Source organism: Staurois parvus, unplaced genomic scaffold (assembly GCF_062004578.1).
Source record: "Staurois parvus isolate SC_StPar_1 unplaced genomic scaffold, SC_StPar_1.0 ptg000151l, whole genome shotgun sequence".
Taxonomy (NCBI): domain Eukaryota; kingdom Metazoa; phylum Chordata; class Amphibia; order Anura; family Ranidae; genus Staurois; species Staurois parvus.
The window spans coordinates 21,344,400-21,360,847 of NW_028317947.1; the positions used below are offsets into that span (position 1 = coordinate 21,344,400).

A 16,448-nucleotide genomic window follows, 5' to 3' on the forward strand; every position below is an offset into this window, starting at 1 on the left:
ACTTGCTAATGTCACTGGGTGACCCTGCCTTTTTGTTTACTCTAGCGGTGGGGCGAATGACAGCTCCTTCTTGGAGCTATAAAGTGAAGAAAAAAAGCCCCCAATTGCATTTAAGAAAAATGGCAATAACATTTAGTGGCGGCAGGTGAGGGAGCCTGTCTGTATACACTGCTCCCTTACTGTAAACACTGCTTACCTCCTCTCCTGCCTTTCTTTGCTGCCCCCCCCTCCAACTGCAGTCCCCCAAACCCCCTCCGGCCAAATAGTCAGTCCGCCCCTCGAGACGCAATTATCGGCACCTGTCTCGGCTCTCTTTTTCCTATCAGCAAAATGCCGATAGGGCTATTTCCAACTGATATCTTTCGGTCTCTGAAATTTCGGTGCTTCCCTAATTTGCAATATATGTTTGATACTGCAATTGCATGTTTTGTTGTGTTTTTCTCTTCATGGTTCATTGTAGACCCTCTGTGTAGACAGGAAGTTTCAACTAAGCACCATCTTCCTGATGTGCTGCATCTTCTGGCAGTACATGTTAATGCGTGCAGCTTAACACAGAGTTAGTAACAAACACAAATACACAAGAAGACCAATGACAAAAGCAAATGGGGGTCAAAACTGTGGATCTACAAATGGGGGTCTAAACTGTGGATCTACAAATGGGGGTCTAAACTGTGGATCTACAAATGGGGGCTAAACTGTGGATCTACAAATGGGGGTCTAAACTGTGGATCTACAAATGGGGGGTACAAAAGATGCAGCAGAAAAAATAATAATGGGGTAACACTGGAATAATAATCTATAAAAAGTAAAAAAAAAATCACTTGTGCATCTATCCCTTAGACCTCTCTAAGCCATCTCACAGGCTTTCTGGGACAAGATACTTAATATTTAAACCTTCAGGTTTATTCAAAGTAGATTGTAAACTGCAGGAAGTTTACTGTGACAATTTACAGACTTGTCTGTTCTTCTTGTGTTCTAGTGAAAACGAAGATCTCACCGTCGAGGATTACAAGTGACGTGCGTAGGTTAGCACTGTATAATGCAGAAGTCAAAGGGACTGTAAGTCCAAGGGATGCTAGTGGAGACCAGGTATTTCTGGCTCTGAACAACCTATTGCAGACATGGGTGTTCTCCTTCCATGGTTTTAGTGGCAAGCACTCGCACTGTCTGGATGTCCTCATAGGTTGGTGATTGGTATGCCTCCAGTCCCTGTTTTAAAGACATTAAAACAAATTAATTTTATCTGCAGCAAAGAAGATTATAATAATGAAAAACGCAATTCCAGCTTCACTGAAGTCAGTCTAGATGGATCCTGATCGGTGATTACAGGTACTGCGCTTAGCACTTAGCTCTGTGCATTATTCTATTGAATAAGCCCAATAGAATGTTGTATTTCTCTGAGCTTTTTACAGAAAGCAGATGTTATCTACAGTTTACCTACGACGATATATTAAAGTGTTACTAAACCCAGGGACCCTACATTCATTATATCTGGTCTCCCTGGACCCTGCATTCACTATATCTGGTCTCCCACAGTACACAGAACATGGAAGTGCAATTATTTTAGTAAATATAAACTGCTAAATACCTTTTCTCATCAGCAGTTAGAGCAGTCTTGTGACTTCTATCAGTGTCCAACTGAACACGGGTTAAAGCTTGTAGGAGGAGTTTTCTTTCTGCTCTAGGAGGATGCAGAACCCCTGATTTCTGTCTGGACAGTGCTGATTGGCCCTGTGCTGATCACGTGTTCTCCCAAGAAAAAAAAAACCTCTAGCAATACAAACTAAACTGAGCATGTGCGGAATGGCTACGGGTTCAGTCTGTCTTATCAGGAGACAAGATGTGGACATTTGAACAAGAGGAGCAGCAGAGAAAACAGGATCAAATGGCCTTTTTACACAATACAGAGAATTAACCCCTTAGGTTCCACAGTGAGTATAACAAGCATGCTTTACTGCATATACAGACTGATTGTACTGTTGTGGGTTTAGTAACACATTATGGTTAGGTTTAGATAGAAGCTTTTTGTGTCTAATTCTTAGAGAGACTATGTCACCTTGCCTATTCAGGGCAAAATGACAGTGTCTGGGTAGAGGGGTCCCCCCTGACCCACTGATAGTCACTACAATTTCTATTGTCAGCTGATTTGGACATTAGGCAGAGGGGTGACAGTGCTTAGTTCCAGTGATTGGCTGAACAACTTGAGCATTGTCACATGGGAGTAGTCACATGCTCCCGCATACCTAGAAGAGCCTGGTACTGTGGCAGAAGCAGGGGCGGACTGAGAACTCATGGGGCCCCCGGGTAATAGGGGATCATGGGGCCCCTGGGTCCTTGCCCAAACTCAAAAAAGCCTATGAAAAAAGTACCAGGGGCATCTCATGGGGCCCCCTATTGACCCTGGGGGGCAATAGGGGATCATGGGGCCCCTGTGTCCTTGCCCAAACTCAAAAAAGCCTATGAAAAAGGTACCAGGGGCATCTCATGGGGCCCCCTACTGCCCCCGGGCCCTCCAGCAGTGCTCGAGTTTCCAAATGGTCAGTCCGCCCCTGTGCAGAAGGAGTTGCTGCGAAGTGGGTGGGGCTTTGCAAAGACACTGTTACTTTGCTCTAAATGTCCAAGATATTGTGTCTTTGAGTATTGATTTTCAGAAGCCAATTAGAATCTATCTTGTAGTTATCTGACTGCAGCAAATCAGAAGCATTATTTATTGAATACGGTCTTTTGTCTTCAAAAGCCAATATTTCACAAAACTGCCTTAAAAACATATGTACAAGTAGAACAGGTCATTCATTTGGTAACACAGCTAGGCAGGCTTCCCCAACAGGTCCTGCTTGTGACCTGACACAGGATGCAATCCTCACAAATCCCTAAGAGCTGTGTGTATGGCATCAGTATCATTCTTAATATGTTACAACTGCATTTTAATCAGAGAACAGCAGGGGGCACCAGCACACAACTGAAACTTGCTGTCACTTTGAATTTGAATTAGTGTGTAACTAAAGGCAAAGCCTTACTTTACACAGAATGGAGATGGATTACAACACCTATTACATTATTATTGCAGTCTGTGCCCCCGTTAGGGACATCCCCCTCTCTATTTGTCCTGTTTACCATTATTAAAAGTGCAAGTAAAGAAAAACCCAAATTTTGGGTTGTCCACAACAAAGTAATAGAAGGGAAATCTTGCAATGGGGACACTGGTTCTGGTGATCTGGGGTAACCCAAGGGATTCCCTTAATTTGCAGGGATTTCCTCTCACTTTCTGTGTTGGCTTTGGGACAGGAAATGAAGGTAAATCTCCCTAATGGGACACAGATGGCGAAAAATAAACTGACATTTGCTAGAGCACAAGTTGGTCAGCAGGTTCTGGCCAATAATTTATGGCCAGGACCTGCTTATTGGTTTAGTGAATGACAGGACAGAGCCCTGTGTTTACGAAGAACACAGGGCTCTGTACACAGGAGCAGTGATGTCTGTTTTTTTTTCTTCCTGCAAAGCAGGGAGAAAAAGCAAAGACTTCTAATTTTAAAAGCAGGGCACATTTCACACTTTACATTGTTAGGCACACAGATAACCCTTTGTTTGCCCCTACATGTTAACCCCTTACCGGCCAGTGTCATTAATACAGTGACAGTGTATATTATTATCACTGATCACTGTATTTGTGTCAGTCAGTTCCCACCCAGTGTCTAATTGCCTGTCACACTATCACAGTCCCACTATAAGTCGCTGATCACTGCCATTACTAGTATGTAAAAAATAAATAAAAATTCCAGTATATATCCCATAGTTTGTGGATGCTAGAACTTTCACACAAACCAATTAATATACACTTATTGGAATTTTTGTTTTTTACCAAAGACATACAGCAGAATACATTTTGGGCTAAATTTATGAAAAAAAAAATTGATTTCTTTTTAGGAATATGTTTTATAGCAGAAAGTTAAAAATATTGAGTGTTTTGTTTTCTTCAAAATTGTCATTTACATAAAAAAAAGTGAAAAAAATACCACCAAAAAAAGCTCCATTTGTATGAAAAAAATGTTATAAATGTCATTCGCATACAATGTTGCATGACCACACAACTGCAAGCTAATGTAGCAAAGTGTCGAATAGCAAAAAATGCCCTAGTTATGAAAGGGGTCGAATCTTCGGGCGCTTAAATGGTTAAATATTTTATTTACAAAGCTCTATCTACAACTATTCATTTAGCTGTAAGTGAACTAATGTTGATGTTTGAAATGTTCCTTTTTCAGAAATCCTTGCTTGGAAGGTGAAGCTTCCCCTTGGACTTTGTTCCCTTGCTGGCATCCCTTTAGCTGAAAATCTTGCAATACAACAAAAGGTACTAGGGGGTGGGTGGGGGGAGGCACTACTTAGATAAAATGACTGCAGTTTTTACTGGAGTCAATACTAGGACATTAGGAATCCTTTAGCTACAATACCTCTAATTATTATCTATGAAAATGTGCAGCAGTGTCAGAAAATATTTATACCTCATATGTATGATCTTCAATCTTCAGAGTGCGTTTTTTCTTCTGCAATACAGAATAAAAATGATTACTGCTTATACTGTGTATATCTCTGCATTGTTTTATAGATGTTATAAAATACAATAAATATTATGATATATTACAGATTGATACAGTGCTGAAAACGAAGGCCAGTGACTCAGAAAAAATGAATCCAGGGACTGTCAGGCAACTAGCATTTTCAAAAGGAGATCAACAATATCGGTTGATGTATTTTTCACCAAAGGTTTACTAGAGAGACATACTGCTAATCCAGGGAATATCCGAGTTGCCTCTCGGGGGATCAGGAAGGAATTTTTTCCCCAGCAGGAACAAATTGGATCATGCTTTGCTGGGGTTTTTTCCTTCCTCTGGATCAACTGTGGGTATAGGATTATAACGTTTTTTTTTCGTTTTTTAATGGTTGAACTAGATGGACTTTTGTATTTTTTCAGCCAGACTATGTAACTGTATGAAGGATGCAGTAACTGACCTCTACATTGTTTTATAGATGTTATAAAACACAATATACAGTATCTCACAGAAGTTAGTCCACCCCTCACATTTTTGTAAATATTTGATTCTATCTTTTCATGTGACAACACTGAAGAAATTACACTTTGCTACAATGTGACGTAGTCAGTGTACAGCTTGTATAACATGTAAATTTTCTGTCCCCTCAAAATAACTCAACACACAGCCATTAATGTCGAAACCGCTGGCAACAAAGGTGAGTCCACCCCTAAGTGAAAATGTCCAAATTGGGCCCAAAGTGTAAATATTTTGTGTAGCCGCCATTATTTTCCAGCACTGCCTTAACCCTCTTGGGCATGGAGTTCACCAGAGCTTCACAGGTTGCCACTGGAGTCCTCTTCTACTCTTCGATGACGACATCACAGAGCTGGTGGATGTTAGAGATGTTGCGCTCCTCCACCTTCCGTTTGAGGATGCCCCACAGATGCTCAATAGGGTTTAGGTCTGGAGACATGCTTGGCCAGTCCATCACCTTTACCCTCAGCTTCTTTAGCAAGGCAATGGTCGTCTTGGAGGTGTGTTTGGGGTCGTTATGTTGGAATGCTGCCCTGTGGCCCAGTCTCCAAAGGGAGGGGATCATGTTCTGCTTCAGTATGTCACAGTACATGTTGGCATTCCTGGTTCCCTCAATGAACTGTAGCTCCCCAGTGCTGGCAGCACTCATGCAGCCCCAGACCATGACACTCCCACCACCATGCTTGACTGTGAGGGGTGTACTCACGTCTGTGAGATACTGTATATTATGGAATACTACAAACATGATATCACAGACTGACATAGTGCTAAAACAAAGGGTAATTTCTGTTTAAATGTAAGTTGCTTTTGACTCCTCCCTTTTGTCTATTGCTGCCTTTGCTTAGCTGGCTGGAGTCAAAGCATTTAGGTATACTGTAGATTGATGCTAACCGTGCTATAGTGGCATTTCCCATGATTGTGCTGCAATGCAAATATTCTCCAGCAGATGGCATTGTGTGGAAACAAAAAAACAAAACAAGCTCTTAAACGGATCTAAACCAATCGATTTAACTGTTTCCCAAAACTGTCCCATTCAAGGCATACCGTGAATTATAACCGTCACAGCTGCTTGTGCTCTCAACCAAACAGTCTAGCCATAAAATGCCTGGTGTCATACACTGGCCAAACGTTAGTAGATTTTAATTCAAAATTTGTAATTTTTTGTTTTAAGAAAGCTCGTTCCTTGTTTCCTAATCGTTAGAGAGGTCAAATTGACACTCATTTTGGACTGCGATGACGAGAAACTTCTAACGCACATGATAGAAAATTTTTAGTTTTTATTAGTGAATGTGGTTTTCGTATATGAAATTACCATTCCTTCCAAAATCAGATGTTAAATGCAAGTAAAAGTAATCTCAAAAGACATTTGTCAAGTCTTTGAATTAACTTAGAATGTTTGCACTAATTTTTGTACAAACAATAGTTCTAAAATGTACTCTTCTATGTTAGTTCTAAAATCTATTATTTTATGGTCAATAAAGTTTTATTGAGAGCAGGACAATGGGGATGGGGAGATTATACAAAGAACAGAAGTAGATGTGTGATTTCCCTTTAAGTGGGAAATTCCATTCAATCATGAAAGTGGCAAAATAAAATTCCATATAGAGAGGTCTTTGCTACTATCAGAACATCAGGTACACTGTAAGAATTCTGTGCAGGAAGCTTGAAGTAATGATAGATTCTAAAGATTGGATTCCAAAGTCAGGAACACTCTTCCTGTAATATATTAAATAAGTTTTTTTTTTTCCCCATTCAGCCCAGCTTATAGTGTGTACCCTGCATTGCTCCCCTAGGTCATGTGGACAGCACAGTGGCTAAATGGTTAGCACTTCCACCTGGCAGTACTGGGGTCGTTGGTTAGAATCCCAACCCCGGTGCCACATGCCTGAAGTTTGCATGTTCTCCCTTTGCCTGCATGGGTTTCCTCTGGGTACTCCGGTTTCCTCCCATACTCCAAAGACATGCTGGTAGGTTAATTGGATCCTGTCTAAATTGTCCCTAGTATGTGTATGTATGAATGTGAGTTAGGGACCTTAGATTGTACACCCCTTGAGGGTTAGGGACTGATGTGAATGTACAATATATATGTAAAGCGCTGAGTAAAATGATGGCACTATACAAGTACCTGTAGTACCTGTAGTAATAATAATAAAGAAGAACTCCATGAAAAAAATGTTTTTCTCCCATGCAGTGGGGCTGTGCCTGCACTGCATGGGTTAAATGCTTGTTTTGTCTAGGGGCGCATCGAAAGGCTATACTTAGCCGATCCTTCAATCCCCCAGAAAACCCGCGCTGCCCGGCATCCAGCCGTGGACTGTTCCTGCTATCCTTACTTCCAGAGTCTGCCTGTAGGAATGATGACATCATGAACAGTTCATTCAAAAGACCGCTAGTGTGCGGGGGGGGGGCAGGAGCAGCGGGAACCGGTCTTAGCTCGGAGGATCTGCGGATTAGAGGAGTATGGTGTATCTCATGAAGTGCAGGAAAATAAAGATTTTGCCCAGAGTTCTTCTTTAACTTTGCATGAATTTCCATCTGGATTGTGAATACAAGCTCTATCCTTTCTTAATACTGTTGATTACAAGCTAGTTCAGAACATGCTTTTGACACACAAAGAACTTTCAGTATTCTCTGCTGCATGCCCTATTCTCTGGAGCATGACTTACCATTTCCATTAGAAGTAATACTGGCACAGTTGTGAACAGCACAATAAGAATAGTCTGAACCATTATGATTGCATCTTTCATCATATTTCTTGACTTTGCTGTAGCTTGGGCCCCAAAACCTGCAAAATAAAAAAAAAAAAAGATGTATTCATGTCTGTCGCTGATATGTCAGTATCGGTTTTAGTGGTAGTGGGCTAAGTTTAGAGGGAGACTTACAAAGGATAAATCAACTCTCCTTTACGCCATCACTTGGCAGTCACAAGAAAGTGTGCGATCACATTTGAGCACCTTCTCATATGTATACAATTGGCTACAGCAATCCAAACAGCAATAAATCCTGGTAAAGGTTTGTACGCTTCCACGAGTTACTATCATTATTATACAGGATTTATATAGCGCCGACAGTTTGCTCAGCGCTTTACAATAAGGTGGGAGACAGTACAGTAACAATACAATCTACACGAGGGGTTCGAGGGCCCTGCTCCATGGAGCTTACAATCTAGGAGGGAGGGGATAGTGGTACAGGAGGAAATAGCTGTGGGGGTGGAGTGGTAGGAAGAGTGGAAGAGTTCAGTAATTAGCTGAGGACGGGGTAGGCTTCCCTGAAGAGAGAGGTTTTCAGAGTGCACCTAAAAGTGAGCAGAGTAGGTGATAGTCTGATGGATTGGGGTAGGGAGTTCCAGAGGATGGGGGAGGCCCTGGAGAAGTCACAAAATACTTTAATTGTTGGTTGGGTCCTTAGTGGAGAGAATTTTTCATGATGCCTTTTCCAAATAAAGAACTGACAGAATTTTTAACCTTTATCCACTATATTAAAATCTTAAAAAAAAAAAAAGTCTGCCTGCACTTGTCTACCCATTTTTTTCTTTTTTGTTTTCTGTAAAGTGTATGTTGGTGGGAAAATAAAAAAATTATGTATAAATAAATATTCAGTACATCTCAGTGATACATATTTCCCCATGCTTATTACCTTTAAAAACATTTAATGTAGAGAAAAATGCCTGTGAGCTCCTAGCTTCTTTTTGAGTTGACAACACACTGCTATCGTAGCACTGACATCCCAAGCAGTGTTGCTACTCTGCCCAGCTATCTTCTTTTAAACTACTGAACTCTCTCTACTTTGCATCTCTACAATATAGGGAGGAGGTATTTTGTAGTACAGTGGAGGAGATCTCAGGCAGGGCTGATAACATTGTTTGGGATCCCAGTGCAACAAAGGCAGAGATGTCCGTTCAGACAGGAAGTTAGAAGCTCACTTGATTTATGGCAGGACCAACAGGTATTTCTCTATACTTGCAGCATTTTTAAAGAGACAAAACATGGGGTGCATTAGTCATGTAAAGGGAACCTGTCAGTATAAAATTATAGGTACTACTGCTGCTGATTTGTTTGCAAGCTGCAGAGCTGTCATTCTGATCTTTACTACAGTGTTCAGATGCTCACTGACCCAGACAGCTGCAGCATGTGCGTATCAGGTGTTGGGATCCCAGATATTCATGTGCTTGTTCTTATCACCAAGTAGTGAAATATAAGGATGAAACATGCATCTTAGAAAAATAAGTCCACAATGGCAAATGGCCAGTATTTCTATCGGGACAGGTAACTTTTAGATGGACAGAAAAAATAACAATGGAATCTTAACTGCCAGCCTAAAATGTTCTGTTTTTTGTTTTTTTTTACTTAGCACCCATTTTTAGGAGGGCACCATCCTAAGGTAAAGTGGTTACATATATCCAGTGAAATGACTAGATCCTCAGGTAATACACAGATGAAACAAATCCTCCTACATAAGTTATGCCCATTTATCTATAACCTTCTAAAACACACATTTTAAACAGAATCTCTCAACTCTAGAAAGCAGGAGGTGGGGATCTGACCTCACACACACAGCAAAGCTAGGGCATAGAGCTGAGTGTAGGGAAAGAACCCCCCCCCCCTTTAACAAGTTCATAGAAAGCTTACAGAGCTGAGGCTATGAGTCACCTATTGTGTGCTGGAGGGGGTGGCCTTCTCCCTCGAGGCTGTTATATCGGCTTAGAGTCTTCATTGACTTATGCAGACAGCAGAGGGATCAGAGATCTAAGAGGAACCAGGATCTGTCCTTTGGATTTAGGCTAGTACACACTATAGTGGGATGTGCTTTGTTCATTTTTTAATGTCTGAGGTTTACAACCACTTTAATGGTGGCTCTTTCTGGGATAGACAAGGACCATCAAGGCTTGGTAGGTGATGAGGGTATGTGTTAATGTTGCCATGAAAAATTAACACTGATCTCCAGGCAAATTATAGTGAATATGTAAAATTTCCTCTCCATCTCCACATAAAAATATTTTTTTCTACCTCCTGTAAGAGTGGAGATATCCTCATTCTTTAACCCTCAGATACCACAGCAGGTCAGCAGAGGCCCTGGTTTGGCTGGGTTATGGGCTTTGGCAGGACAGCAGAGAACAGCTTGGGAACGTGGAAGAGCCAGACAGGAAGAATTAGAGAAAACTCAGCCAGATGAGATCCGTAGTGACACCAGCTCTGCCTACTGTAAGTAAAAGGGGGTGGTGAAGTTGACCTGTCTCCGTCCACAGAGGCAGCAGGCTGAGATGACCGGTCCCAATGGGAAGAAATAGCAGTTTATTTACTGACAATAAGCAAATATTACAATCTCCTTACTGGTGACTATGATGTCCATTGCAAAAAAAAAAATTGGTGAGCTTCCTGGTGGAAAAACACAAAATGTTTGTTGCCCGGAGTTCAGTTTTAAGTTACAATGATAATTTGTTATTGCCAACAATTTAGAAATGGCTTCTAGGAACACTCAATTGCTGAGCAGCTTTCCGAGCATTATTTCATTTTGGTTGTATAATTAAAGTAATTGTTTGTATTTCATTGTTTCCTTATACTCCAATGACTTCCTTTGCCAACAAATCAACAATAATTATAAAAAACTTTTATGAGAAATATTAACATCCACAGTTCAGGGGCACTTGGAGAACCCAAAGATTCTTACAGAGGTACACCAGCTGAAGTTAGGGGGAATGACGCAACACTAATCCTACATCAGATCATCATATGCTCATAGATCTGTTTTGGTGTGTGGGTGACAGGTTTACTTTGACATCTGCAGCCCTCTGCCTTTTTTTCCATTTGGTGTTTATCAAAGTTTTCAGAACATATGTTCCTTCCTACAGTCTGCTGCAGATAAAATTAAAATGCAGCAGCAGAATATTTTTGGATCGGTATGACTGCTATGAAAAACAGGAAACAGGCCTGATGTCACTCCCGTATGATATTTCAGCAGACTTTCTCTGTTTGTAACACAACTTCTTTGCTGATACAGTAGCTTGATTAATACATCCCATACAGGCAAGAAAAAAATCAGTTGAAGATTTCCTACAATTCTAAAGAAACCTTGCTTTGTTTTAAAACTTTAATCCTAAAATGATCTGTAGGACAACATATGGAGTTAGTTTATGTAGCTATAGGTTTAGATGTTATCATTAAAAAAGCCATAAAAAAGTTGTATTTCCTCTAGCAACCAATCTGATGATGGCTACGTGATTTTTTTTTTTGTTATGAAAATGTTATGTGGTAGCATCATATCTGCTGTCATGCTGTCTCACAGCTGTCACAGATTGCTTTTTAAAACCCAAAGCAGAATTTCCCAGGTTAGCGGTGTGCACTGTTAAATAAGGACTGTCTTGGCCTTGTCACATGGAGTTAATGAAATGCTCCAAAAAAGAAAAATGGTAGCATATTGGTTTTCTGGATCAAATTCCAACATTCCCGGAAAAAGGCTAATCAGGCATTGTAAACGGAACTAACGCCCCATAAAATATGACAACAAAGTATACCCTGGGGTGTATTTACCACAAGGCAAACAAGGCATTTACCTAGGGTGGCATTTTTCAGGGGGGCAGCACTGATCCCCGGAAGCAGGGGCAGAAGAAGGGACACATGCGGCATGGGGACCAGGTGGGATCCTAGAGAGGCTGCGGGCTGCTTGACGGTGTATTTAGAGCCCGACTCACATTCCTGGGGATGTCTGCAGCTGTGAAGGTTTCTCTCTCGCTGATGGGGGGGATGATATTGGAAGGCTCTCTCAGGTGGGGGGGACGGGTGTTGTTGGTCAATGTCCGGCTCTTTCTCTGGGGGGGTTATTGGTTGGTGTAAGGCTCTCTCCGGGGGGGCGTCCGATTTTTGTGTTGCCTAGGGCAGCACAAAACCTAAATACACCACTGAGTATACCCTCCCTGGGTCTCTAACCCTTCATCCTGACAGACACCCACCACCCTTTTTTCTCTTTCACGCCAAGTTACCCCATAATACAACCTCTTCTCTTCCCTCTTTATTCTCTAAGACCCTAATCACCCCCAAGACAAAGGGACAATTCCTGTCTTATACATCTAAAATACACTGTGACTCAGATATTACTCATCTTTTATTCCACTAAAGCTTCTAAAACTTGCTAATACGTATTAAACTTGCAATACTTATTCAAGGAGCAACAATGCAGTAAGCCTTGTGTATGAAAGAAGAACTGTCTGTGTTGCCCAAAGCAGCATGCTGTACTCCCTGGCACATTCTCTCCTTTTAGAAAATCATGAAGAGGAGAATTAAACTAGGAGCTAGGGATGATACAGACAATTGTTCATTCATACTTAATTACCAGTTTTGATGCACGTTGCTCAGAAACATTTTATTTCCTCTTGTTTTTGAGATTTAGTACTCTTTCATAGTTGAATAGTTAGCCAGGTTGAAATAAAGACAGTTTTATTAGTTGTAAAGTGATCCTGTCACTACAGGCTGGACATTGATAAAACCTACCTATAAAAGAAAACACTCTAGTCTATGCCTACCTATCCAGTGGTCATTGTGGTAAAATTCCACAAGGTAGCTGATCCAGCTGCAAGTTGTGGTTCCTTCCCCTGGCTCATATGTCACTTACAGGACATACTAGGCAGTGGGAGGAACCACAATTTGTGGTGGGGTGAGAAGGTATTTGACACACCTGAAGTTTTGGATACCTGAGATTAGCAAGATGATGGAGTTTTAAATCTTCTAGTGATAGTGTCACTTTAACAGAACACTTTAAAGCAGTGGTTCTCAACCTTCCTAATGCCGTGACCCTTTAATACAGTTCCTCATGTTGTGGTGACCCCCAACCATAAAATTATTTACCCAGTAATTATAATTCATGAGTGTCGTTTTACCTCCAATACTGCTACTTTCAACACAGCAGCTGCTCTTTACACATCAGAAATATGTGTTTTCTGATGGTCTTAGGGGACCCCTGTAAAAGGGTCGTTCGACCCCCAAAAGGGTCGCGACCCACAGGTTGAGAACCACTGCTTTAAAGCGAGGGTCAGCAACCAGTAGATCGCAGTCTACCAGTGGATCTCGGCCAGGTAACTGGTAGATCGCGGCCTGGGTTTGCTGACCCGCTATCCCAGACCATCAGAGTGCAATGCAGAGGGACTACCTGTAAAGTTGGAGCTGTAGTAGGGGGCAAGAGCCGCATGAGCCGATGACACCTCTGTAGTGCTGGCTACCAACTGCACTCCACCTCTTCTCCTGGCTAGCGGTCTCCAGAGTGGTGCCAGCAGCAGGAAAGAAGAGATCTTCAGGTCAGTGTGAAGCAATAATGATTCAGAAAAAATGAGGAAGGGTTGTAACAGCGCACTGCAAAGTCCTGGGAAATAGTAGTATGGGGTGATCGTGGTATTAGTGGCTACTGTATGAAGAGCGTAGGATTCTGTGTGGCACTGAGGGCAAGGCTTCCAAATAAGCTGTAGCAACCTCTGTAGATGAGAAAAGGACAGAGACGCCTATAAGTGCAATAAGTCTTTTTATTCAAGTCTAAATGTAGAAACACTCACTTGTGTGAAGTAATCATAACCTACGGATCAAATTCAAAATCCTAACATTGACGTACAAAGCTGTCCACCATACTGCCCCGAACTACATCACTGACCTAATATCCAAGTACCACCCAGCATGCACACTCCGCTCCTCACAAGACCTCCTTCTCTCTAGTTCCCTGGTCTCCTCCTCCCATGCCCTCCTCCAGGACTTCTCCAGGGTGTCATCCATCCTCTGGAACTCCCTGCCCCAACCCATCAGATTATCACCTACTCTCCTCTCCTTTAGGCGCACCCTGAAAACCCATCTCTTCAGGGAAGCCTACCCCACCCCCTGCTAACTTGACCGACCTCCTCCACTCTTCCTACCACTCCATCCCCCACAGCTATCTCCTCCTGTGCCACCATCCCCTCCCTCCTAGATTGTAAGCTCGAAAGAGCAGGGCCCTCAATCCCCTCATGTTTTGCATTGTATTGGTATTGTTCTGTCACATGTTCTGTCCCCCTTTGTAATGTACAGCGCTGAGCGAACTATTGGTGCTTTATAAATACTGTATAATAATAATAATAAGCTTAAAAACCATGGTTAACAATAGTTAATGGTGGGGTGGTAACCCGGGTGAAGAGCCGTCATCTTACTGCGACGTGGGGAGGTCCGTTCTCGGCTGGAACAGCGTGGTGGCTGGAGGGGAACAGCGGTAAGGCCGGCCGGCGTGCACGTCCTCCCTCAGAGCCGGATGGAATGCACGCTGGAACGCAGCGGCGGTGTGGCCGTGATGACGTCAGATCCCAGGGTGCACTGCGACGCGTTTCAGAGCATGCGCTTGCCGTGGAAGGCGGAAGTGCGCTCCTTTTTCAAGCAGCCACCACGCTGTTCCAGCCGAGAGCTGACCTCCCCACATCGCAGAGAGATGACGGCTCTTCACCCGGGTTACCACCCCACCGTTAACGATTGTGAACCACGGTTTTTATGCTTATGATTACTTCACACATGTGAGTGTTTCTACATTTAGGCTTGAATAAAAGGGCTTATTGCACTTAGAGGCGCTTCTCTCCTTTTCTCAGTGTGAAGCAATACACTGGGGGTAATAATATAGGGCTGCGTTCACACTGATGTGTGCAGTTTGTGCTGCACACCGAGGATGCAGTGCAGTGTGCCTGCAGCTTTCCTGTGGGTTTGCTGCGCTTAGCCATAGTTTTCTGTTATTTCCTGCTGTTTTGGTGCTCTTTCTGAAAGCGCACCAAAACTCCTGAATGGAGGAGTTTTGGTGCTCTTTTAAAAAAGTGCACCACACCGGCAGGATGTAATAGAAGTCTATGGCAAAGTGCAGCTGACTCAGGAAAGTTGCTGATGCACTGCACCCTTGGTACAGGTAAACCTCAGCCCGTCGGTGTGAAAGCAGCCTTATAGGGGACTCAAAACAGTAAGGGTTCATTTACATTTGCAGTTTGGGGGGTGGTAAAACCCCATAGTTAAAACGTGTTTTTGCCACCCCTGCCCTGACCGCACCCTCTTTAGCTGCAGTGGCCAGCGGTGTACACATGTCGCAGCCACAGCAGGAGTTATACTCCCTGTCATGGTTGGTGGGTGTAACAACTGCCGAGCATGACCCATTCAAGTGAATGAGGCCACTTTGCAAATGCCCTGCAATCTTGCGCAGTACAGCAAACAAAGGGTTAAAGAAGGCAGCATTGTGTTGCTTTCTCACCACCTGCTTTAACCCCTTGGATCCCAAAGAAGCATGCAGTTGCGGGGCACTTGCAGAGTGGCCCCATTTACTCGATTGGCAAGTAGTAGCACCCACCAAAAGCAACAGGGGGTTTAATTCCTGCTGTGGCATGTGTACACCTTTTGGCTGCTGCCTCAACAGCTAAAGGGTTGTAGGGATTGGGAGTGGTAAAAGCACGACTCAACCACAGGGTTTTAGCAGCCCCCCAACTTTGTGTGAATGAGCCCTAAGGGTGCCTGTGCTGAATGCAACTAAGGGCTCATTTACAAGTGCAGCAGCCACTGTGCACAGTGTACACTGTGCACAGTACAGCCATCCCGATCAGTGTGCTTTCAATGAAGAACACACCGCCCTACCTGCGCCACCATTCGTGGCTGCGGATGTCAATCACCGGGTCCTAGCCGGTAATTACCGGCGCCCAGTGATTATCGAGCATCTCCGATGGAGGAAGATTGTTTTGTTTACAATCTTCCTCCCTGTCAGCTTGAGCTCACTGCTCGGGATGGCTGTGCACAGTACAGCCATCCTAATCAGTGTGCTTACAGTGAAGAACACACCCCCCACCCCCTAATAAAACACTCCCAGCACAGTTAACCCTTTGATCGCCCCTCACATTAACCCCTTCCTGCCCAGTGTCATTAGTACAGTGTCAGTGTTTTTTTTTTTTAGCACTGATCACTGTATTGGTGTCAGTAACACCAAGTTAGTTCCCCCCCAGTGTCAGAATTTCAGCCGCAGTCCCGCTTAAAGTCGCTGATCGCCGCCACTGCTAGTAGAAAAAACAAATTCCATTATCTGTACCACCATTTGTAAACACTATGAATTTACACGTATTGGGATTTTTTTTTTTCAGCAGACATGTCGCAGAATACATTTTGGCCTAAATTTATGACGAAATGTAATTTTTAAAATTTTTTTTATTGGACATGTTTAATAGGAAAAAGTCCAAAATATTGTTTTTTTTTTTTTCAAAATCATTCTAGCGCACAAAATAAAAAACACTCAAATACCGCGGAAAGAAAGCTCAATTTGTTGAAAAAGGACATAAATTTAATTTGGGTGTAGCGTTGCATGACTGCGCAATTGTCAGTTAAAGTAACGCAGCGCCGTAACGCAATAAATGATCTGGTCAGGAAG

General features: G+C 42.8%; 1 protein-coding gene across 1 annotated transcript in view; it reads right to left on the bottom strand.

The window, feature by feature from the left end:
* Window positions 1–258: 258 nt before the first annotated feature.
* CD79B (CD79b molecule) overlaps window positions 259–16,448 on the bottom strand; it is a 30,049-nt gene continuing 13,859 nt past the window's right edge. The window contains exons 5-7 of the mRNA XM_089674741.1: window positions 7,730–7,848; window positions 4,500–4,541; window positions 259–1,209 (exon numbers count right to left, since the gene is read on the bottom strand). Of these exons, the coding sequence (XP_089530867.1) occupies window positions 1,111–1,209; window positions 4,500–4,541; window positions 7,730–7,848 (260 nt within the window). The 3' untranslated portion in view covers window positions 259–1,110. The remainder of the gene's footprint in view (window positions 1,210–4,499; window positions 4,542–7,729; window positions 7,849–16,448) is intronic.